Below are 25,107 nucleotides of genomic sequence, written 5' to 3'. Positions count from 1 at the left end.
TCCCAATCTCCCAGACGGTGGTTCTAGATTGAAAACAAAGTAGTACTGGCCACAGACACTAAAGCAATCAAGGCGAACGTGACTGAGATGTCATGGCAGATTTAATCTCCGCTTTCTCTGTGTGTACACAGAAGCTACTTACAGAGTGTCTTTCCCCAATTCTCTTGATCAAAACTAATTCAGGACTGGATCCAGGATGCTTTCTTAGTGTCTGAACAGGCCAAACAGGGAACATGAGACTTTCCAGACCAGTGCTCCATCTAGTCCAATAGCCTGTCAAAAGGTTCAAGACTGCCCTGCTGTGAGCAATGATGGAAATACCTGCCCATAAGTGAAATTTCTTTCTGCTTCCTCAGAGTATAAATGACACACCCCTTCAGTCACCCCTGAGAAGGGGTAGTATAAAGGGGGAGGCAGACTGCTGCCCTTCCAGTAGCAGGGGGCTGAACATGTACTTGAAGCCTACATCTAGGACCAACAGAAGTAGGTCATAATACAGGATGAAGGGACTCTATTCCCCAAGACACACACATCTTTGTGTTATTGCTTCCAGGGATAATCAGCTGAACATGAACTCCCAGTGTGGCACTGACCTAAAGGGCTAATGCAATCTTTGGAAGCATAAATGGGAGAATCTTGAGTAAGACTAGAGGGGCTTTCCCTTTTTATTTTTTTATTTTAAATTGGTCATTGAGACCATAGCTGGACTACTGTATCCACAATTCAAAAATGATGATAAACTGGGGAGCGCTTGGAGGAGAGCCCAGAGAATGATTTAAAGGATTGGAAAACATGCCTTATAGGGAATGGATAGGCTCGAGGTGTGGGATCCAACTAGTCAAGTGCCTAAGTCCCTGTTTTGGCTCCACTGTGATCCACACCACTCCTGCTGAATTCTGTAGGCACTGAAACTCACATGGTGCCTAAGCTTCTTGTTCAGGGTAAATGTTCCCTCCATGCCTATGTTTCATGCTCCAGCCCAGCCTAGACAGTGACTTTCAAATCAAGGAAAGACCAGCTTTCAGTAACTAAAACGTCATGCAGAGCTTGATCTCATAGTGGCCTCCAAGGAAGCCCACTGGAGCAGCTCTCATTCAAAATCTGGCTGGAGGAGGGGGTAATGGTGGTGCCCACTAGCTCTTAGCCCCAATAGCTAAAGCACTCACCTGGATTATGGGAGACCCAGGTGGAATTTCCACTGCTGAGGTGGGCTCTACCACTGAGCTGTAGGACATTCTGATGTGGGGCGGTCACTGGACAAGAGAATGGGAATGACTGTGTAGCCCAGCGGTAGGGCACTCGCCTCCTGGGTCCAGTCACACATTATTTACACACAGTGGAACAGCTTCCTCAGGAGAAACTGAGCCCCACATCAGAATATCCCAGACCTCCATGGCTAGAGCACACTTGTTCATATGCTCCCTTCTCCCCCTCTGCCAAAGAGGGGGAATGGAACTTGGAGTTCCTGTTTCCCAGGTGTGTTCTAACTTCTGAGCTAGAAACTGTTTGTAAGGGGGCATTACCCCCTCCAGCCACTTTGTGTGGAGTGGGGCAGAGTCTAACTCAGTCTCATGAGAAATTACTTCAGTGCCTAAACTACCTCACTCCAGATGACAGGTTCCCATTCATGGATTGCTAAGCAGAGAGAGGCACCTTTAGGACACACCCCTCTGGTCCACATCTCCCACTGGCTATCTTAGCAGGCTTCCCACCTAACATGGCTTTTGTGAATTGCATTCTTAGGTGCCTATCTCTCTATTTGTTAGAGGAAGCTTAGGTACCTAACTTGGCATTATGGATCTCCATGTTTTTTCCTGTGGCTTTCTGGATGCCTAAAAGTTAGGTGCCATGATGCTCAGCATTGCAACACCTGAGTCCTTTCATGAATCCCACCCAAGGAGCACTAGGATAGTTAGTCTCACAGAGAAGGCTAAAGAGTGACTTGGTCAGCCAACAGGTATCTAGAGGGGAACACATACCTGCTCAGGCATAGGTGAGGTTTTTTTGCAGGAGTGGGTAGGTGAGATTCTGTGGCCTGCATTGTGCAGGAGGTCAGACTAGATCATAATGGTCCCTTCTGACCTTAGTATCTATGATTGTCTCTTCAGTCTAGCAGACAAAGATATAACAAGCCAATGTCTGGAAACTGATGCTAGAGACCTTCAGACTGGAAATAATTTCCCTCTTAAAAATTTAGACCTTAACCACTGGAAGAATTTACCAAGGCTCATGGTAGATTCTGCTATCTTAATTTACTAGCTGCCATTTATTAAGATCTTTCAGAAAAACATCTGTAGTTCAAAAGGAATTATTTTGGGAGTTCTATGGCTTGTGGTACGCAGGAGGCAATTAGATCACAGTGGTCCTTTCTGGCCTTGGAATCTAGTAATCTAATTCAGTTACCTGCTTAACCTTAACTGATAGGGCTCATTCTGATCCCCCCCCAATTGGTTAAGTTAAACACAAGTTTCAAACTAGCCAAAGAGACCAGGAAAAGGGAGAAACTCTCAAAGTGAAATGAAATGTTTAATGGATTTAAAACACACACAGCATACTTTCTGTGAACTACAGAGTATCTAAACTTTAAATGACATCAGTGTTGTCCTTGCAGGCTTGTTCAGAACCACTAGTGTGAATGGTAACCATGAGATGCTTGTTTTCAGATAACTTGGACTTCACTATCAGCAGGGCGCTATGTACAACTGACAGACGCTACTGAGCAACAGGAGCTGGTGATCAGCTATCTTCCCCTCAGTCATATTGCTGCTCAAATGATTGATATTTGGCTGCCAATAAAATGTGGTGCACAAGTTTTCTTTGCTCAACCAGATGCACTGAAGGTAAGGACCACGCTACTTAATCTAGATCCCTATAGACAGTAACAGGGCTGTATCTTGGTGGGAGGGGAGTGTTGTCACAAGAGGAAACCTAGGTTGGCCATGAACAAAGCTGACAATCCCAAGAAATTCAGATTGTTTATCCAAGTAATAATAAATTACACCAATTTTGTAACATAAAACAGACCCTTAAACTTGAGACACAAGCAAGTAACTTGCATCTATTCACCTTTCTGCTGCGTATGGTACAAAGATGGATAAGGTGACCATGTACTCTGAATCTATATGAATATATTGGGTCCTTATGTCATTTTCAGACACTCTATTCTGCAACTTTCCTTTCTAATAGCAGGGTAGTGCCATGGGTTTACTGGCCATACTCCAAAATCTCTACCCTGATATGCAAAGGGCCAGGTTTTTGCCCTTCATGCAGAGTTGGCACATGTGCATCTGGGGCCCAAGCAAGGGGCATTAACATGCCCTGGCCTTTGAAAACCAGAGTTTCTGACAAGCACTCAGAAAGCAAACTCCTCTCCACGTTGCTAGCAATACAAAAAGGCAAGGTGGCTAGTATGAATGTTTCAGGGTTAGACTAATTGCTGAGCATGAGAGGTTAGTTTCTGGGGGCACTTAGCTTTTGCTTGGGAGTGACATTTGACACTAATCTGGAGTCCACAGTATAGTGGCACTATGGCATATTGTGATTTGGATTCCTGAAAGTTGAAATGAGGGCTGATTCTGGGTTTGTGCCCCTTGAAGATGAGTGTACTATAGGAATGGAGTACTCTACTCATTCGTAATAAGTACTGACTTAATCCACTGTCGGTGGCTTTTGGAAGGAAATCTAGGTGTCAACTAGAAACATCTTCTGAACAAAAGTGGTTTTAAACATTTAAAATTCTACTTCATTTAGGGCAGCTTGATAGACACATTACGGGAGGTCAGACCAACAGCTTTTATGGGAGTTCCTCGCGTCTGGGAGAAAATACAAGAAAAAATGAAATCTGTGGGTGCAAAATCATCTGCTCTCAGAAGAAGAGTGGCAGCATGGGCTAAGGAAGTAGGATTACAAACTAACCTGAAACGGATGAATGGGTAAATTTTTTTTTAAAAAGCAATTTACATGCAGCCTGTAGATCCTAATAGCATATTTTGCTCTATTCTGATGGGATGCTATCAAATGTAATATACAGGATTCTGTCTTTAACTAATGGTCTGTTGTAAAAAGTTAAGAGCATCTTCTGAAACTAAGTAGAAGCTTGGCTGTCTAGGCTGTTCAAGGACTAGTGAAGAGTTCTGCACTTAGGAAGGAAGAATCCCATGCACTGCTACAGGCTGGAGACCGACTGGCTAAGCAGCAGTTCTGCAGGAAAGGACCTGGGGATTACAGTGGATGAGAAGCTGGATATCAGCAGTGTGCCATTGTTGCCAAGAAGGCCAATGGTCTATTGGGCTGTATTAGTAGGAGCACTGCCAGCAGATAGAGGGAAGTGATTATTCTCCTCTATTTGGCAACTGGAGTACTGCATCCAGTTTTGGTCCCCCCCACTACAGAGGGATGTGGACAAATTGGAGAGAGCCCAGCAGAGGGCAACAAAAACGATTAGGGGGCTGGGACACATTCTCTTATGAGGAGAGGCTGAGGGAACTGAGGTTATTTAGCCTGCAGAAGAAAAGAGGGGAGATTTGATAGCAGCCTTCAATTACCTGAAGGGGAGGTTCCAAAGAGGATGGAGCTCAGCTGTTCTCAGTGGTGGCAGATGACAAACGAGAAGCAATAGTCTTAAGTTGCAGTGGGGGAGGTCTAGGTTGGATATTAGGAAACGCTATTTCACTAAGAGGGTGGTGAAGCACTAGAATGGGTTACCTAGGAAGGTGGTTAAGGCCTGGCTTGACAAAGCCTTGGCTAGGATGGTTTAGTTGGGGTTGGCCCTGCTTTGAGCAGGGGATTGGACTAGATGACCTTCTGAGGGCTCTTCCAACCCTAATAGTCTATGATAAGAGACTAACCTGAGTCTCTTTCAATTCTTCTTTTAAAGGGCTTCTGAACTCCCAGTGGACTTCCGTCTAGCCAGGCAGTTGGTGTATAAAAAAGTTCGGAAAGGTCTCGGGCTGGATCGATGCACAAAATGCTACACTGGGGCTGCCCCAATTACTAAAGAGACTCTGGAGTATTTCCTGAGTCTGGACATTCCTGTGTATGAGTTGTATGGCATGAGCGAGAGCTCTGGACCTCACACAGTCTCTCTTCCAGACACATTCAGGATCACTAGGTATGTATTCCTCATTGTGGAGAGGAACTAGATAACTGACTCTTACATAAAGAAGAACTTCATTAGTTTCTCTCATACCAGAAACTTATAGACAACTTGGATCACTGCTGCCCTCCACTGAGACAGGCAGCTCCCCTCCTTCAGCCTGTACCAGCATCAGCTAGCCACCAGTAAGAGGGGATTGGGAGCAAGCCAACTTCTCAACTGTATAGCTGAGGTACAGGAATGGTGGAACTTGGCAGTGGCCTATAGAACAGGAGCTCTGTTTTAAAGCCTAAATCAGCCAGGCTCTCTAGGAGGCACAACTGAGAAATGGAGGGATAGAGAGAAACTGGTAAAAGGAATAGTCATTTGTTTCTCATGACTTCTACTCTGGCACACAACCATTCTTCATGATATAGTTAATACATTCAGTAATTTGTAATATATTCACATTATCTTTCTTAATCTTTGAAATCACAAGTCCCTGTTTATTCAGTGTTTGGAATAAATAGCTTAATTATAATACAATTTTCTAAACCTAAGGTATTCTAAAACAATCTTCTGAAAACACTAAGGGCAGATCTATGCTTAAAATACTGCAGCCAGGCTGCAATGGCACTTCAGTGAAGACCCTACTTGTGCCAGTGGGAGGGCTTCTTCCATCAGTGTAGGTAGTCCACCTCCCTCAGAGGCAGTAACTAAAACAACAGGAGAATTCTCTTGTCAACCCAGTGTTGCCTACACTAGGAGCTAGGTCTGTTTAACTGCATCACTCAGGGGTCTGGATTTTTCATATCCCTGAGCAACATAGTTATAGTGACTTAATTTCCTAGTGTAGACCTGGCCTAAATGCCTAGTACAGGGGTGGCCAAACTTGCTGAAGCCCCAAGCCCTGGCAGGTGCATCTGGCTCTTAAACTTCTGGAGATTATTGTATGCAGCTTGGAGGGTCAGTAAGTTTGGCCACCCCTGGTCTAGTAGATCCTAATCTCTCTAGTTAATATCAGATCCATTGTAGGTCTCATTACACTACACTGACAGGCAGCTTATAAACAAATGAATTCCTTGCTGAAAGATGTGACACCACAAAGCCATGAGACATACTCAGGTTGTGCAAATACTTTTAAATTTTAAGTGGTACTGATAGGGAATCTAACAATTTATAGCTTTTAGCATACTGAATCTTAAGGAGAATGTGTCCCTGTTTTAGCTGTGGAAAAGAGATTATAGGCTGCCGGACAATGATTTACAAGCCAGACAATGATGGCAGTGGAGAGATCTGTTTCTCAGGTAGACACATCTTTATGGGCTATTTGAACATGGAAGATAAAACCAAAGAGGCCATTGATGATGAAGGCTGGCTCCATTCGGGTGATCTTGGCAAGCATGACAAGAATGGATTCCTTTACATCACTGGAAGAATTAAAGGTAATACCTCATCCTTGGTTTGAACTGTCTGGCTGCACCATCCTGTACTATGAACTGTTACTACTTGCAAGCTAAGTAGGCATCTATCGTGTCTTGGTATCAAATAAGTACCTCAGGAGTTATCCACTTATGACCTAGCCTGGCATCAAGGTGATGTGGTAGGGTATTCTAAATGTGGTGTAAAAATGCTGCAAAACTAAAGAACAAATTGTAGAAGTCAAGACTTCAAAAGGGGGTGGGGGGCTTAAAGAGCCAGTGGCCTGCTCTGCAACATGATATTGTCTAAGGCTGAGTCTTGCTGGCTATAGTCTGACTTCAGGGAATCAAGACTGGCAGAGTAACTCTTCTAGTTTCAATGGGCTGTGGTATTAGCTCTTACCACATCATCCACCTTCTCAGTTAGATGAGCCAGCTATTTGGATATAAAACTTTGTTAAGGGAAGCCGTTCCCAGGAGTGGCCTGTATACGCCACTCCTTGCTATGAAGGACACCTACTTAGATCACAGATCTGCTTTTGTATCTGTCCTATAGAAACTTGATTTATCCGTCCTAGTGTGTCCTCTTCAGAGAGAAATAGTTGATCCTTCCACCTTTGTGCTGTCAGTAGCACAAGCGTACTAAGGGAGGCAGTGGGGGGGAAGGATTAGCATTTCCCTCAGGGGGATGGGAGGGAAACTCTCTGGCAGCAGATCATTATACTGCAGATGTAGGAGGCACTGCTTGGCCGTATAGGGTATCTGTACACACCAGAACCCTAGTGGAAGACTCCATTCACTGAGTGGTGGGGGGGCAGTTGGTGGGTTTTTTGGTTTGGGTTTTTCTGGGGGGTTTTTTCTTTGGCCTCCTCTATACAGCTGTTTATACCCATGCTATCTGGGCATGTGCTATCTGTACCCCTACATTCTACTGTAAGGGAAGAATAGCCTTCATCCCATCTCCCCTGGCCCCTTATCCTCTTCTCAAAGGGTCTAAAACTGCCTAGTTCTGAGCCACTGTAGCAATGTCCCCCTCCTGTCTCACCGCTCTAGGGCACCTCAGACTGTCGCTGTCTACCCCTACCCAAATACATGGCTGGTCTTGAGTCTTTTGAGTACTGAATAGGCACCCCTCTGCATTGGCACAGATAGGGAAGAATCTGCCTCTGGGTCCTCCTCCAGTTCTGATACCTGGCTACCAGTACTAGAGTTCTGGTAAGGACTGGGTTAAATAGGGTCCCTCCCTGCCTGGGGTGTAGAAGTATGGCCCAAGACCCTTCCTTCCTTCAAGGAAAAGAGTAGTGAACAGTTAAGTAACAATAGCTTAATGGCTCCAAATGACCCCTACAGCAACAGCTCAAACTCCATAATCCCAGATGGTGGAGTCTCCCCAGGACCTAAGCACAAATAAGGCCAAGGGAGGGGATGGGGAAGAACGACTAATGGCAGATAGGGCTGAAGACCTTTTTTGTTCTTTGAATGCAAAGGAACAGCTAGTCTCTTCGCTCTTGGGGGCAGTTCCTCTCTGGGCTTTCCTAATGGGAAGATTCTCCAGATCCTAGTTGGATCTGCACAAGTCAGGATGACCATTGTCCCAGGGAATCTTAGAGTACTAAGCTGTTAAAAGGTTCACCAAAAAATAACCTGATACTCAAGGCCCCATGTACTACATAGCCAACTGTACCTAAAATTCTTCAGTCCTAAGTTCTCCAGTGCATTAGTGAAACTCCCCTCTACAGCAGTTTCAAATCTGTTAGTCACTTGTGTATTTTAATAGCACAGCAGACCATGTATGTCTTTATTAAATTGACTTTTAGGGACACATCATTGTTTGGTAGCTACAAGACTGAAGTTGGCTGTCTAACATGTGCAAGTGCTGTAATCTTTGCATATGTCAACTTGTCTCTGAAACCTACACTTCTCAAAACACACACAACTGAAACTAGTGAAAGATCGCATTTTCATAGTTATGCCTTACTGTCTTCTAGAGCTCATCATTACTGCTGGAGGGGAGAATATCCCTCCTGTTCCAATTGAAGATGCTGTAAAGGACGCTGTTCCTATAATTAGCAATGCTATGTTAGTTGGAGACAAGGCAAAATTCCTTGCTATGCTTCTAACTCTGAAGGTATGGTTCTTTCCATTATCTCCTAATAAGTAGCCAGAAAATAAGATGAGCTATCTATCACCTTAGCCAGAATAGCTGTACTCTGGGAATAGAAGAGTTAAGAGGGCTTGTTGCTGTCAAATCAAAGATCTGAAACTGTATCTAATACCTGCAAATAAGCATTTCACAAACTAATCTTCTGATAAACACCAAACAGCATGTCATGCTGTAACTTTAAATTACAAGAACCTGACTGTAAGAAGTACATGGGAGCAACTGACTGCATGTTTAGAGTCTATGGCTATAGTTTGGTTATGAAAAGGTGCAATTCATCCCTCTATATACATATTCAGCAAAATAGAAGGGAGTTGAAGTTGAGGACATGGAAGCAGTAAGATGCAAGAGGGAAAATGTGGTTCTCACTTGTAGCTCCTCCCCAAACCTCATCCACCATAGCAGTGACAAGCTGTAGCTTCTTTGTTTAAATCTGATTTGCTTTAAAAGTTTCCCAGGTTGGTAATGACAAGCTCAAGAGCCTGTAAAAACACCTGCCTTGATCTTTTTACCAAGGAAGATTGAGCTCTAGATTTCTGCAGACTAGTTCCCACTCTCCATAATAAGAGCTGTTGGGTGCTGAGCTGTTAAGAGACCGTGACAAAGCAGTATGGGAAGCCTGTGCTGCATGCCTCTCCCAGATTCAATGCATTTCTTTTTCTAACTCCTAGAAATGCCCCCAATAATCAATGGGAAAAGAGCGTGAACCACAACTGTAGCTGTAACAAAATTAGCCCTAGAAATCCTCTACCTACTTCTAGAGCAGCCTAGGTGCTGAACAATTTTCCCCCAGCATGCTGAGATCTGAGGGGTTTCACTTGAACATCATCTCCTTCAACTACCAGGCATCAGTGAATTGGTAAACTATTGCACCAAGGTGATGTGCTTCTGGCTGTCTGCTTAGGATCAGCCAAGGTAGTAAGAAAATAAACTTTGCTGGGTTAAATAAGCATGTGACTGTAGAAAACTACTATTTTCTGTAGTGTAGCTAATATGTAAACTGTTGAACCAGTGAAGTCATGGTTTTTCTGTCCTTCCTCTTACAGTGCACTGTAAATGAAGAATCAGGGGAACCAGAGGACGATCTTACTCAGGAAGCCATAGCATACTGTCTCAGATTAGGCAGCAAAGCTACAAAAGTCTCAGACATTGTAGGTGGCAAAGACAAAGCTGTTGATGCTGCTATCCAGAAGGGAATTGCATTAGTCAATGAGAGAGCCACCTCAAATGCTCAGAAAGTACAGAAGTGGGTCATTCTAGAAAAAGACTTCTCAATCTCTGGTGGAGAGCTAGGTAAGTGACCTGAGCTGCTACTACACTAGAAACAAATGCTGGACTCCTGATTTCAAATTAGGGGGTGGCTCATCTTCTCATTGCCCTAAAGTCCTGAGTGATGTGATCTCTTGCATGTATTATGATACTAAAGGCAGTCTTAAACTGCCCTGTGAATGTACAGTGTGTGTACTCCACTGTACTGGACACTCAAGCAACAGAACTGTAGGAGCCTGTCAGCTAGGTAGGTTGGACAACAGCCACTTTTGGCACTCTGAAAGTCTGGCATGTAGTAACCAGAAATTGGTTGAGGTTTCTGGTTGACAGGAGAGAGGGGAGGAGATGCTGTCTGGCTTGTGGGTGGAACTGGTTGTGACCTTGGTCTTAGAGTGGGATGACTTAATATTTCATTCCCAATTCCAACAAGCCTTGCTGGTAACCATCTGCACCCTGGCATCCTGTTGTAGCAACTTGTTGCTGCATCTGTAGCAGTTGAACAGTATCCAAATCTTTGATTTAATGTCCAAGCTTCAAAGTGAACATCCCCCAGAGGTATGGAAATTTGCAGTTTTGGAGTTAATGATTTCTGGTGCCTGCTCCTACTTAGGTCCAAAAGGGCAGAGTACTCTGAGGGGCACAAGTAGGTAGCCATTTGCAGGGCTGCTTAATTGCACTAGGTGAGGGAACCCGGTTAATCTCAGAGCTTGGCTACACTTGCGAGTTATAGCACATTTAAAGCAGCCCTGGGTGCCCTAGCTCACTACCTGTCCACACTGGCAGGGCACATAGAGTGCTCCTGGTACTCCACCCTAGCAAGAAGATTAACACTTGTTGTGCCTTGGCTGAAACACCCAGGTGTCAGTGTGAACAAGGTGTTGCATTACTGCACTCTGCCCTTAAGTCATGTGGCCACTCTTCCAATCGTTTTTGGAATCTCTGCAGGAATGCAGATATGCCCTTCAAAAGCTCAGTTTCTGACAGCTGGCATGCTTATCAGGAGGGAGAGCTGCTATCTGAACTTACCAGACAGCAGGCTGACATGCTTTCAGCCCCCCCAACCCACTCTCTCCTCCCCCCCATACACACAACATGCTCCCTGTCAACTCCACCCCCCCCCATTTGAAAAGCATGTTGCAGCCACTTGCATGCTGGGATAGCTACCACCATGCACTGCTCTCTGGCCATTGCAAGAGCTGCTAATGTGCACTTGTTGTGTCTGTGTGGACAGATTGCAGCGCTTTCCCTACTGCACTCTACAAAGGCTGGTTTAACTCAAAGCGCTCTACATCTGCAAGCCATCTGTAGCCACGCCCTCGGTAACAAGTGAATACTGTAACCATCATCTTCTCTTAAAGAATGTGCCAGAGCCTAAACTCCTTCCTGGAGGATTGCAGTAAGCTGCCTCAGGCTGTCATGCACCTCCCCTCTGTGGTGCCCACCCACCAAGAACCATTCAATTCCTGGCCTGCCAAATGACTCTGGTGCCTGGATAGGCTTGAGCCCAAGATCAGGCATTTCTGTTCACTACAGCCCTGGAAGTCTAGATGGTATGGGAAGCCAAGGCTTACACCTTCTCTCCCTGGCTCTGAGGCCAGCAGCCTTGCTGCTTCCTTCCATTTGTGTACACTTCCCCATTCAGCAGTTTTTTCTTGTGCCTTCCACCCTGATGTTAAGTGATTTCCTTCCAAGATGGGAAACCATAGTAACTAAGGGAGACTTTCCAAGTTGGATGCCCAACTGTCTTTTGTGCCTTTCTCTAGAATCAGGAAGCAGCCTTGCTTCAAGACAAACTTTTTGAAATTGGTCTTAGTAGGATAAATAACAGTTAAAATACTTCCCTCTTACAGGCCCAACAATGAAACTGAAGAGGCCTGTTGTAACAAAGATGTATAAAGATACAATAGACCACTTCTACACTGTGGAAACCACATCAGCAAATCCTCTTTCAAAATAACCTTGGAATACTGCAGGTCTCAACATAGTTCTCAACTCTTCTACTGCTGTGTAAGTGTGTGTGCGTGCTGTTCATTGCTTTGACTCCCAAATGAAGGAATAAATGCATCTCTGAAATAAACCAGGTTTAATATTGTAGCCCTGCAATCACTGTATATTTGTATACATTCCTGACTCTAGTTATTGGTGATGCTGCACTAACATTCCCTCTCTTTGGATGGACTTTTTCTAATGGCCATGGTCAGCTCAAAATCAGTTGAGTATCATATATGGGCAAATAGAATCTCAGCAAAAGTTAAATAGTTACAATATTTTAATAGTACCATGGCATTACTTTGTATTGTAAAAACCATGATATAACTTATTTTTCCACCAAAGTTTTTTGTCTGAAAATGAATGTAAACACAAGCAGGAATCTTGGTTTCTTTGTAGTTACACTTGAGGGCTGGGGTACTTAATAGCAATGACTTCTGTAAGTAAATTATACATACAGCATATAAAGGATTTCTATACAGTGTGGATACAAAATACAGGTTTACTTGGTTCATTGTATAATACTTTTTTTGTTGGGATATCAAAGCCATAAACTTGTTGAAACTATACGGTGCATATGTTGTAAGAAGCATTCCAGCAAAGGGAGTCTGATAGAGCTGACACAATCCTGTCCCTTCTGACTTGTTCCTCAGTTGTCCCACAACCCTGGAATGTCTTAAACTTCTCACAGGTAGAACTTCTAGGTTTTTATGGTGTAGTACACTTGGGGTGAGTGAGAAGTCTTAATGACTTCTTGCAAGTATACTTTTAGGACCGTAATGGACTGAACAGTTTTTAAAGGCTAATTGTCTTTTTGAAAAGAGAAATAATGCATGCATTAGGAAATGCTCCACTGATTGGTATTGCCTTTTCTGGCAAAAGGGTTAATTTATTAGGGGGAGGTTCCCCCTTGGTGGAGGGAACTAGGTGTGGTGCTGCATTTCTATAACTTCAAGCAGTCTTGCACTGTAGGCCCCTCCACAGAAGCAAGCAACTGTTACTGAATTCATGGATGCTTACAGTAAACTCTATTCTACTCAGGGGCACCTTGCCTGATGTGAACAGGCATATCAGTTATCTTCTACTCTATGCCTGGATGAGTAAATTAGCTCTGCTTACCCCCTCCTGTTAAGCAGTTATGATATGGTAGTCATGCAGAAATCTGTATCATTATGAAGGCCTAACTCCAACTAAGTTTCAGGGACCTTAAATGTTCTAAAGATCTAATTTTTTTTGAGAAACTTGTATTCATCTGTGATCGTGAACAACACTGTATGAACCATGTATGAGATTGTGAAGGATTGAACAAGTGCAATCATTCTAGCTACTTTCAGACTTACTGATGTCGTTTTCAGTTCATTACCTTTGTCAGTGCCTGGAGTGGATGGGTCAGGCAGAGGAATATATATGAATGAATTACTATAAGGCATCTCAAAAGGCTGAGGAGTACTTCAGGACACAAGGATTAAATGGCTATTCTGACTTGTATATCAAATGAAACTTTGCCATCACTTGAGCTACATCAGGGTTTGTTTAAACTGCTATCTGTAAGATGGCTAGGGAAGGAATTTAAAGCACTTATACAAAATTGAGGATTGTAAAGTAGGGGGGCTCTATGTAATTGGAATTATAATGAAGATTTCACATGTGTAAATAAGCTTGTAATTTGATACAAGTGCTATGCACTATTACCATTGACTGCCCTTCTGTATTTATGGGACAAGTGTGAAATGTCAACTCTTAATAAACATCTGAACCTCATTTGTCTTTGAAATAGCATTTCAGTAACTTGCCACAAGGTAGGTTTTAGTTAAATGTCACTAAATGAAGCTTGACCAGCAAACTAGTGGTGAAGGGGAAGTTGAGTATCTATCTTGGTTCACGGGACAGTAACAAGATTTAGAACAGAGGTACAGAAAGAGCAAGCTTTCATAAAATCTAAGTGAGGTGACTCAACCCCTCTAGGAACACCACCTGTACATTACATCCTGTTGGTTTATAGTGCTGACATTCTGTCAAGACTTTTTTTTCTTCATAGTGACTTGCATAACCTTCACTGCCTCTAAAGTAGGGAGAGAAATGGAGACCCTTAACTGTCAGGTTTTAGAACTTAAATGCAAAGCTAACAATCCCTGCTCTAGGGAGGAGGAAGCCTAAAAGCAAGCAGTGGACAATAGAGTGCAAACTAATTCAGCCCTATAGCTGACTTAACTAGTAGAAGCAGAGAACACTAAGCATTGGAGAATAGAGTACTGTTTAATGGACAACACATTGAACTACCCATCAGCCCTGCAATTAATACCACATTTGCCCACCTGTGCCAGGTAGCTTGGACTCCAGCTAAGGAGCTGTTTGTGGTGTAGATGCTGCAGCCAGAGTCTGAACATGCACTCTGGGACCCTCTGACCTCAAGCTCCTAGATCACAAGTTCTAGCCAAGCTTGAACACCTACAGTACAATTAGTCCTTTTGCCAGGTGACTTGGCCTCTGGTTAAGGGTCAGCTGTGGGTAAGTGTGTTAACAGATTAAACTCAAATTAATCACACTTAATTGTTAGAAATCAATACTTGAAAATTTAAAGAATTTTTTCTATTACAAACATTTGCATTGTGAAAATTAAACTATTTTTCAATTCACTTTATACAAGTACTGTAGTGCAACCTCTTATGAGTGTAACTTAAACTTTTTTTGTTACATAACTGCACTGAAACACAATGCAAAACTTCAGAGCCCATAAGACCACTCAGTTCTCCTCCTTGTTTGTCATAGCAATTGGCTGAACAAGTTTGTTTACATTTACAAGCAATACTGCTGACATTTACAATGTCACCTGAAAGTGAGAACAGGCATTTGCATGGCATTTTTGTAGCCAGCATTGCAAAGTATTTGTGCCAGATATGCTAAACCTTCATATGCCCCTTTGGCCACCATTCCAGAGGACATGCTTCTATGCTGCTGTTTGTGTTTAGTTTGGTTTTTAAAAAAAAAAAAAAAAACTGACCTCACTGGCAGGAGGTGGGGGGGAGAATTTTGCTCAACCACATTGTCATTTCATGTTATAGCTGTCTTGGATAATGACCCAGTACATGTTTAGTTTTTTTAAGAATGCTGTCACAGCAGATTTGACAAAATGCAAAAAAGGTACCAATGTGATCTTTCTAAGGGTAGATACAGCATTTGACCCAAGCTTTAAGAATCTGAAGTGCCTTCCAAAATCTGAGAGGGATGAGGTATGGCACATGCTTTCATAACTCTTAAAAGAGCAACATGCCAATGCAGAAACTACAGAACCTGAACCACCAAAAAAGTCAACCTTCTGCTTATGGTATTTGACTCAGAGGAGGAATATGCAGTAGTCCACTCTGCTTTGGATCATTATCTAGCAGAACCAGTTATCAGCATGGATGCATGTCTTCTGAAATGGTGGTTGAAGCATGAAGGGACATATGAATCTCTAGTGCATCTGGCACAAATATCTTATGATGCTGGCTACAAGAGCATTGAGAATACCTATTCTTGCTTTCAGGTGACATTGTAAATGAGATGTGGGCAGCATTATCTCCTGCAAATTGTCTGAGTAGACTTGTAGGTTCTAAAGTTTTACTTTTTTTCTTTTTTGAATGCAGTTTGTTTTGTTGTACATAAACTTACAAATGTAGAATTAACTTTCCTCCATGATAATTGCACTACAGTACTTGTATCAGGTGAATCGGAAATATACTTTCTTTTCTCACAGGGCAAATATTTGTGACCAAAAAGAGTGAGCCCTATACACTTCATTACACTTTATAATTGAAATCAATATTTGAAAATACAGAAGACACCCAACTTTAAATGGTATTCTTATTTAACAGTGCAATTAGTCACAATTTTTAAAATCACTTGACAGCTCTAGTAGACATACATGATGTGGCCTATAGAAACAGGTTCCAGCCTAAAAGGGAATTGGGGATGTTTAATAGCCACCTTGTATAAAAGGCTAATAGAAACTCCTTATACAAAACAGTACTTGAGCCTTTTCCTATTAAGATGGCAATTCAGGACTTGTGTCTCTAGAGAACTTGGGGCATGGTCTATTTAACTCCAGTAGCATCAAAGAGAAATTTCTACCTTATATACAAGGGTGATATAACCAATACACTAGCTTTCCTCAAGTTTAAGGTGAAATAGGGTGTATTCATGTTGCAAATGAACTCCACATTCAAGTACCATCCTAAAGAGCATGTGTTCCTTATTCCAAATGTCCTTTCTCCCTTGAAGTACAGCAAGAGATCTTGGACCTGCTGTTGCAACAAAGGAGCTACCTTGAAATACTAGCTTTAGAAAGTGATGTAAAATAGCCAGTTATGAACTCCAGGAGAGAGCAATGACAGGATTGGTTTTGGAAAGGTAATTAATTCCTTTAAGTGGAATTTAATTGCATCATTACATAGATCCATCAAGCCCAATATAGGGGCCAGCACCAGCTCTTTGAGGAAGGTAGAGAACCTGCCCACAACAAAAGTTTCTTCCTAGCCTTCTCCAGTTTGAGGCTGGGTTTCTCTTCTGAAACATAAGCCTTAGTTCTGGATAGAACCTCTTTGAAAAATATGCTCATGGTCTTATCCTGGAGTGCTACACATTTACAAAATGTCACTTAACTCTAGAAGTGCTTGATATACCTTTCACACTTCACTTACCTTTTTACATGGATCTAGAAAGAGAGTGGGACTCTTTTCCACATCACACCCTGCTTTCTCCTGGTGATGATTCTACTAATGCCACACACTCTCTTCATGGAGCCATGGGCACTAAAAATCTCTGCTTCAGAGCCATTCTCCTGGGGTTGCTTTAATGTAAAAAGTACAAAATGCTCTTTAACTCAGAGCCAGGCTCCCAGTGATGTCCCCAGATTATATTACTCAATGCTGATGAGGCAGCAGGGAGAATTCTGTACATGTGACTATTTTTTCAGTTAAACAGCTGTGAAAGGGGTTGAGGTAACACACATGGTAATACTTCCATGACAGCACTTACTAAGCAACAGTTGGAAAAATTCAACTTCCAAGATCATTGAGTGCATGACTAGGCAGCCTGCTCTAAGCCCAGGGGACTTGAATCTACAGAAAAGGGGGAAACTTTTCCACATGTCCTGTCCAGCCCAATGAGAGCTGTACTATTTGTAGTTTCAGAGTAGCAGCCATGTTAGGCTGTATTCACAAAAAGAAGAGGACTTGTGGCACCTTAGAGACAAACAGATTTATTTGAGCATAAGCCTGTGTGAGCTACAGCTCACTTCATCCGATGCATTCAGTGGAAAATACAGTGAGATTTATATACACACAACACAAAAAAATGGGTGTTTATCATGCACACTGTAAGGAGAGTGATCACTTAAGATGAGATATTACCAGCAGGAGAGTGACTGCCCCCCCCAATCTCTCTGGTCACTCGATTTCTGACCTAAAAAAGTGGCTATTCTTCAACAGAAAGACTTCAGAAACAGACTCCAAGGAGAGACTGCTGAATTGGAATTAATTTGCAAACTGGATACAATTAATTTAGGCTTGAATAAAGACTGGGAGTGGTTGAGTCATTACACAAAGTAAAACTATTTCCCCTTGTTTATTTTCCCCCCCCTTCCTCAGACATTCTTGTCAACTGCTGGAAATTGCCCACCTTGATCATCTGTACAAAGGGTTTTCTTCCCCCCCCCCCCCCCATCCCCCTCTGCTGGTAATAGCTCATCTCAAGTCATCACTCTCCTTACAGTGTGCATATATAAATCTCCTCACTGTATTTTCCACTCAATGCATCCAATAAAGTGAGCTATAGCTCACAAAAGCTTATGCTCAAATAAATTGGTCAGTCTCTAAGGGGCCACAAGTACTCCTTTTCTTTTTGCAAATATTTGTAGTGTTAAGTCAATGTAGGAAGTTGGGTCTTAATTTAGCATTGTACTGTCTCCAGCAGACTAATCTGCAGTCAGTGGGTGCGTTAGATTAGATCACTGGTTCCAAGCTATTTACCACTGTGGGCTACGGCCACATATATTTATTTATATATACACACAAACATTCTACCTGTATGGCCCTGAGGACGTCACATGGGCCACATCTGTGTGCTGATTGGGCTGCAAGTTGAGAACCGCTGGAATAGAGACATAGGCAGAGTGTCCTGCCATCATGGAGAATTCTGTTTGAGATCGTGAGCCAGCCAGCCACCCTGTAACCAACCCATTACCAGTGCTGTTAAATCTGATGGGCAGGTTGCCTCCTGCAATTATTCATTTTCTTATTATGCATTGCTAATGGGGGTGTGTTCACTGCCCATGAACGAAGAGGACAAAGGTAGTATCATATGGCAGAAGCAGGGATAAACACTGATGTGTATTGCTTAATCCTGCAGTGTATTCTAAAGTTTATAAACCTTTGAACACACCTGTTAAGGGAATTTTAGTAACACTACTCATAATTCCAGCCAGAAACAGTATCCTTACACATTAGAAAACATTCTAACCCCACAGAAAATAGTGGTCCTAGCGTGACTGATCACAAGAGATTTTACAGTAGACTAAACAGCTCCAGATGTTCGCCATAAAATTCTACCACCATACCTGCCAATATACAGTTTCAATTCCATGCAAATACTTTAACTTCCAAGGTAAAAGTGTAGTGAGATCTTTAATTGGTGACCTGGAAAGGAAAGACAATTGAGTTTTATTCCATCTCATTTTTGTGTTGTATAAAGGCAGCCAAAGGCTGGGAGAGTTTTCCTGCTTGTTTTGCTACCTTAAATATCAAGTTTGGACTTCATTGCTTTTGCTGAAAGACACTGGGAAGTGTGAGAAGGTGTTTGAGCCTCTAACGAAGATGGCACAAAGATAGTCCTGAGTTAAAATGCTGACTTGGGAACTCAGGAGGCCTGTTTTGATTACAAGCTGACCTTGGACAAGTCAGTTTCCCAAATGTAAAATTGGGATAATTCTTCCATCTTTCGGGGTCCCATGAGCATAAATTCCTAAGTCTGAGGTAGTTTTATTGCAGTGATGGGGGGGGGGGAGGGGGGAGAGAATCTGTTGGCTCCTAGATAACATTCAAAAATAACACCCGCGTGAAAGAAAAGCTGAAACCTGAATTATTTTAAACTCTCTTCCCTCTCACTTAGATTTCCCTTCCTTGGTACCCAGTATCATAATCACAAGTTGCTGTGCCCCAGAGCCTCTTCCAGAGCAGACAAGACGTGCATTTCTCATAAAACTAAGCAGCAAGCATTTTTTAAAAGCAGAAACTGCCTGGACAGTAGAGTGCTCACTGACACTGCTAAACAGCAAGTTGTTCCTTTTGGCCAATACAGGCCAGGTCAGACTGCACTACACACCACACTGATGAAGATTAGTTTCATGTGAGTGGTGAACAGTTTAACTCAGAAGTGTGATAACATTTAGCACTTGTGCCCTTTTCCATTTGTCAAGTAGTTACTGTTCTGAGTTTAATGGAGCAGATGACAAGGCTCTAGAATAGTTAATATTTGTCCCAAGTATTATTGATGCTGCTGTAAGAGCAGAGTTGCAGGAGTCACATTCAGTTGATTATTTCAAGTTTAAGCTAAGGCCACTGTTTCCATATTACTTCTCTCAGGAAAAACATTTTCTGAAGCAGAGATTTACAATGTAGGAGGTCATTTTCTAGCAGAGCATCTCCTTTCCAAGTCAGGAATGAAGTTAAGAGAAACAAAATACCCCTTCATTTTTACTTTTCCATCTTACTTTATTTCACGTTTTTCTATAAAACTCCTCCATAATTCCACAAATTTAACAAAAAGTTTAAAATTCAGGACAGAAACAATCCTGTAACTTATTACAAACATTATTCTTCTCTCTTTTAATCTTGGGGGCCAGATGAATTTCTTATAGTTGAGTGAAGAACTCATTTCCCAGCACAACCTTTCATATCCTCAAATGACAAGGTATTTAATACCTTGGGTTTCAGGGAGAATACAATTAAAAAAATCTAGAAGCTGAAGTACTTACACACTTTTAGGAGTGCAAACTCATCTCTTTAGTTCTTGATGGCTATTTCATGCCTCATGAAAGCAATACCCATCTGATTTTAATTTATCTTTAAAAGTAAGAACCATTACAAGGTGCACAATGGTTGTGTCTAGTTTTGACACTTCAGAATGTCAACTAGCAAGTGCCAGGCACCTGAAATGATCAAGGAAGCTTCTTTTGAGTATATCAACTGTGCTATAGTGCATGAAAAGCCATCAGTGGCCATTGGACAACATTACATTTGAAATTTACTGAACCAATAATGACACAGGTCTCTGCATGCAGAGAATATGATGGGGCAAGCTCCATAAAGGGAAGTTTAAATGTTTTACCATCAAAATAAGTTAAAGATCTCTGACAAGAACTGGTCCTAGATTGTTGCATCATAGCTCCTTACGAGTTCTGATGCTCCCACCATGGAGAGCAGTATAAGAACTTGTGGCTAAATCATTGCACTTCCATATATTCAGGCTGACTACATCAAAGCCTGTTTTACACTACTATTGTGTCCAATGTTCTTCCTACCTGGCATTCTGTGATCTGGTCACAACCTTTTGTCCATTTCTACAGTAAATGCCAGTAATGAAAGCCTCAAGGCTTAATACAGATCAGACCAAGACAACTGGACAGTGTTCTTGACCCCTATTCTGCCCTTTTATACAAAGACCAAGGGCAAAAGAAAAGCTGTGCCCTGATCTCACATCCACATTACTCAAATCAATTACTCTGAAAGCCTTCAGGTTAATCATTACTTGTACATGCCCTTAATACCAAGCTGAAGGACATTTAGAGTAAACTTGAGTTTTGACCATTTTCCTTGGAAAAATCATTATGGCTAAAACAGTCAGACAATTGCATTATTTTAAACAATGCAAGTTACTATGCATCGTCGTACAGATTTGTAGTGGTAATATCAGTATCAAAATCTCCTTTCTATTTTACAATTATCCACCCAGGCTCTCAAGAGTGACACAAGAACAAACACTTTATCCACAAAGACTTGTACATGGCATGTTCAGAATACCAGCCAGCCTACTAGAGAACCTACAAGTGGAACTTTTCTTAAATGTAACTAAAAGGGGACACAAAGGTTGGGAGGTCCATGATTTAAGCAATTTTTCCTTGTTTGCAGAGTCATTCCTCATGTGGTCCCCAATCCTACCACCACCGCCCCCAAAAAAACTAATGATTTGGTAAAATACCAGCAAAGTACTTGTGAGAAACAAACCAGCAGGCGCACACAACGGAGAACACTATTGTTGGGGGAACATTTCCATTTCAGGTTTCCCAGATTATTATAAACAGTCTAAAAAATTCATATGTAAAATACCTTTTATAAAAAAAAAAGATTCCCCATGAAATAGTAATACTTGTTAAATTTCACAAGTGAAGTAAAAATCCGGGACAAGACGGTGCAGTGGCCACAGGGGGGAGCCCTAGGCACCTCCACATGGCACAGCTATGTTCAGGGACAACCTCAAGACTCTTGCTCCTTGGCCCAGCTGGGGAGCATCATGATAAAGGTTCTGTTTTTAATATGATGGGGAAGTGTTTGTGTGCCTCTCTCTAGTCCTTTGTGCTACAGATCTGGAAACTACTTAGTCCCAAGACCAATACAGTAAGTATGGGTGCTAGGGGTGAAGTTGATTTAGAAATGGGATTTGGGAGCAGGGAAGGAAGTTGATCTCGGGAGAAGAGAGGAGGTGAAAGTCTTAGGGACTTTCCACACAAACAGCTCAGTTAACACTGTTGCTGTTACATGGAGGGGAAGGCCTCACTCATCCCTTGGCTAGAGTCTCTGGAGCAAGGCTATTTGGAGGCTCTGAATACCTGGAGCCATTTTCCATACACCCAAAAACTTTTGGAGTGGGCTTGGACATGTTGCAACATGACAGAATTCACTCCCTCCATCAAAAATAGTCTCAACAAGCACTGACTGTTCTTATAGTTTAAATGTACTCAGTAAGCCCTGAACAGCACAAGGGATCTGCAGAACATTAAAAAGCTAAGTTTGGTGCGACTTCCTTCACTCAGCCATATCCAGTTGCAGAGCTTGAGATAGTACTGTAGTCTCATCCTTTCCTGGTAATCCTCTTAACCTTGCCATAGCACATTCTTGTACACGGTTTCTATCCAGGCTTGGAAATGTCCATCAGGAAAACAAAAACAGATCAGATCACCGTCAGCATGACAGGGGATAGACCTGGCATGAGCTTGACGTTTCTATGAAGACATGTGACAGATGGTACAAACAGACAAAATTAACAGGAATCGGGTCAACATGACCCAACTCAAACAAGCTTATCATTATATTGCCACTTTAATCTATTAGTTGCAACATTTCCATGATAAAGAAAGGGAACATCCAAAACAAGGGACTACAATTTCATATTGAAAAGTGGGACAGCACATGGGAGAAGCTTTAGAATGATCTTTTATACCTCATCCAGCTCCCACATGGAACTTTTAAAGAGGTTTGTTCGTTTGTGCAGGGTTATTCTGAACTGTTGCTTTCCCCACAACTTTCGGCCAGCAGCCCATTTACATCTGGCAAAAGCTTAGAACCTGATTGGAAAAGTGAAAATTATTTCTTTAAAAATAGTGACTTTAGGAAAGAAGAGTTTAATCTATTTCTGAAGACATGACAGGTATTTCCCCCACCTCCATTTGGAAGTTGAACTAGGGTTAGTGTTTGCCATTACCTGCCATCTTTTGAACAGGTGAGAGAAAAACCTGACTTCACTTGTTCCAAGATCTTTTCGTTTTCTAGAGGTGTCCCAGGATTAAAATACTCCCTTATTTTGGTTTTCCCAGAGTATAGCCACTACTATAGGGGCCACTATAGGAAAAATTCATCCTTGAGAACATAGAACAAGAACCAATGACATATTTTGGCAAAGTTATTCAAACACTGAAGAATGAAAGTGAGACAGGTGAGTCCCTTCCAGAGCACAAAACGCTGTGAAGATCGCTGTTCAGCTTTCATACACTAAAAATTGTTCACAAGAGGCCTTTTAACAAACAAACAAGTCAAATCTTATTATTAACCACCCCCCTCCCCTGCCATTACCATTAAAAAAAACATAACAGAAAAAACACACCTTTAAAATCTTAAGACCCAACTAGGCCCTTCTTATACATACAGTACATACATATATATAATATATATATATATATATATAAAATATACAGCTTACAGTTTTGTAGTCCTATTACAGTTAAAGCAGACTGAAAGGAGTGAGACTTTGTTTAGGGGCTTGGATCAACAGGAAGTCTCAAAACCCCAGTGGGAGACAGCAGATTCTGGAAACCTCTTCAAAGAGCACAAACTCTGTCTCTCTGAGAAGCTGAAACACAGAATAAGGCCCTGCACTCTGCATATGAAACAATGCCTTCCAGGGATCAGGGACCAGATTACATACAATAAGCTGTTGTACCAAACCGCTCTAGAACTTGCAAATGATCAAAAGCAACAACTATCCACTTCCTCTGCAACAGACCAACAGGACCCTTTGGGAAGCAGTCTCTGTTGCAAGTCACATGGCTAGCTTTGTAAAAGCCAATCTTGCTTACACAGCGCGAACAATTCTTCCCCCAGCTGGGAGAAATCTGACTCAGTTGAGTCTCTCTGCGGGCAAGTCGGGTCCCTGGATCCAGCGAAGAAAGCATTGTCCAAATTCCTTCAGCTCTCAGAGATACCTGAAAATGTATTCTGAAAGACACAATTTCTTGAAGTAAAACCAAACCAAGGTCACACTCTTGTGTAGCTGGGAGCAGCACATCTTTTGCTCTGCTCAGTACCTGTGCCCGAGTGTACGTACGAAGTGAGGGAGGACAGACTCAGCACTACGGGTGCTTGTTTGGAAAAAGTGCAGCAGGCGGTGGGTGCATTCACAGAGCATGGCTGTTCTCTAAGGCAGTGCTTCGGGTGAATTGAGAGAGTAAAAAGGCCTAGTTCCAAGGGTTTATTTCCTGGTACCAAGAGATGGGATTTCTGGTTTCAAAAGCAGCCCGCTTCCAAGGCTAAGCGTCATGTTGCCACTGCTTCCAAATAACTCTGCAGCTTACGGACGGTCGTTTCATCCAAGGAGAAAAGGTCAAAGTCAAAGGTTGTGTTGGTAACGTTGAAATGCCCAGTTTCCTCAATAAGATTTACAATCTGAAGAGAAAGGAGCAAGGATGTTTGTGAGGAGCTCAGATACAGCCATACCTAGTGCACTGGAAGGGGAGGGTCGGTTTAGCCCAATTAAACCCCCTCCCTTACCCTCACAAGAGGGCTTTAAAAGCTATCTCCTGGCAGAGATGGGTGCCCAGCCACAAAAAGGCACTGACAGACCATTTCCCCTTAAATCTGAGGCATTTTAATTATCGGGACGCTCCAAGGAGCCCAAGTTGGGTATGGCTTGAACAAAATACGGGTAGGAAGGGTCCTGTGCACTATATTTCAACCCTTTTTCAATACGAGCACTCAACGCGTATCTGGCTTCTTTCTACACTTTTTTGCTTTAATAAAGAGGGATCACTCACTTGTGGTGAACCATCCATTGCAATGGAAAATTACAGGTGCCACTTGTTAGGATATAGATATTCAGGCCTGTTTGTAAAGGCCTATACGCTAAGAATTTAGGTGTATTCTTATCACTTGGCTAGTTAGAGATATAAAAGAAAGAATCAAAATCACTGTCTGCCAGTGTAAGGTCCTTCTCCTACTGTGACAGTCTGCGGCCCTGTGCTTAGGCTAAGGTCTTTGGCTAAGCCACAGAGGCAGCCATATGCTGGGAAGCAACCGGTCACATCCTCACATTCCAAACTAGTCACATTGAAATAAGGTGCTATTGGGCTGTGAGGAATACAATCCTGTCCTGATAGTGCCTATCGCCTCCAGAGAAAGGGAAGTACCTAGAAGATGTAAAAGGAAACTTAGTTTGATAGCATCCTGTCTGGCAAGAACTCACTTATCAATAGCTGGGATGTGAAATCCTCATTTCTTTGTTGTTCTATCACTGTAGTCCCCATTTCCCTATTGTTTGTCTGTATAATCTCTGTCTGGTTCCGTGATTGCTTCTGTCTGCTGTATAACTAATTTTGCTGGGTGTGAACTAATTAAGGTGGTGGGATATAATTGGTTACATAATCATGTTACAATATGTTAGTATTGGTT

The 25,107-nt window shown here is 42.4% G+C and overlaps 2 protein-coding genes across 4 annotated transcripts in view; one reads left to right on the top strand and one right to left on the bottom strand.

Annotated features, from left to right (window-relative positions):
* ACSBG2 (acyl-CoA synthetase bubblegum family member 2) overlaps positions 1-13,675 on the top strand; it is a 37,864-nt gene extending 24,189 nt beyond the window's left edge. For both annotated transcript variants that reach the window (XM_073324354.2, XM_073324355.2), the window contains 7 exons: positions 2,664-2,840; positions 3,751-3,932; positions 4,877-5,110; positions 6,302-6,519; positions 8,484-8,623; positions 9,703-9,949; positions 11,776-13,675. In XM_073324354.2, the coding sequence (XP_073180455.1) occupies positions 2,664-2,840; positions 3,751-3,932; positions 4,877-5,110; positions 6,302-6,519; positions 8,484-8,623; positions 9,703-9,949; positions 11,776-11,882 (1,305 nt within the window). In that variant the 3' untranslated portion in view covers positions 11,883-13,675. The remainder of the gene's footprint in view (positions 1-2,663; positions 2,841-3,750; positions 3,933-4,876; positions 5,111-6,301; positions 6,520-8,483; positions 8,624-9,702; positions 9,950-11,775) is intronic.
* A 4,934-nt stretch (positions 13,676-18,609) lies between these two features.
* Positions 18,610-25,107, bottom strand: part of MLLT1 (MLLT1 super elongation complex subunit) — a 60,126-nt gene continuing 53,628 nt past the window's right edge. The window contains exon 12 of one of the 2 annotated variants that reach the window (XM_073323691.2): positions 18,610-24,105. In XM_073323691.2, the coding sequence (XP_073179792.1) occupies positions 23,977-24,105 (129 nt within the window). In that variant the 3' untranslated portion in view covers positions 18,610-23,976. The remainder of the gene's footprint in view (positions 24,106-25,107) is intronic. The other variant, XM_073323692.2, reaches the window with a different exon arrangement.

Source organism: Lepidochelys kempii, chromosome 25 (genome assembly GCF_965140285.1).
Source record: "Lepidochelys kempii isolate rLepKem1 chromosome 25, rLepKem1.hap1, whole genome shotgun sequence".
Classification (NCBI taxonomy): domain Eukaryota; kingdom Metazoa; phylum Chordata; order Testudines; family Cheloniidae; genus Lepidochelys; species Lepidochelys kempii.
Note: the sequence above shows the minus strand (reverse complement) of the source record. Positions and strands in the feature narration are given on the sequence as shown.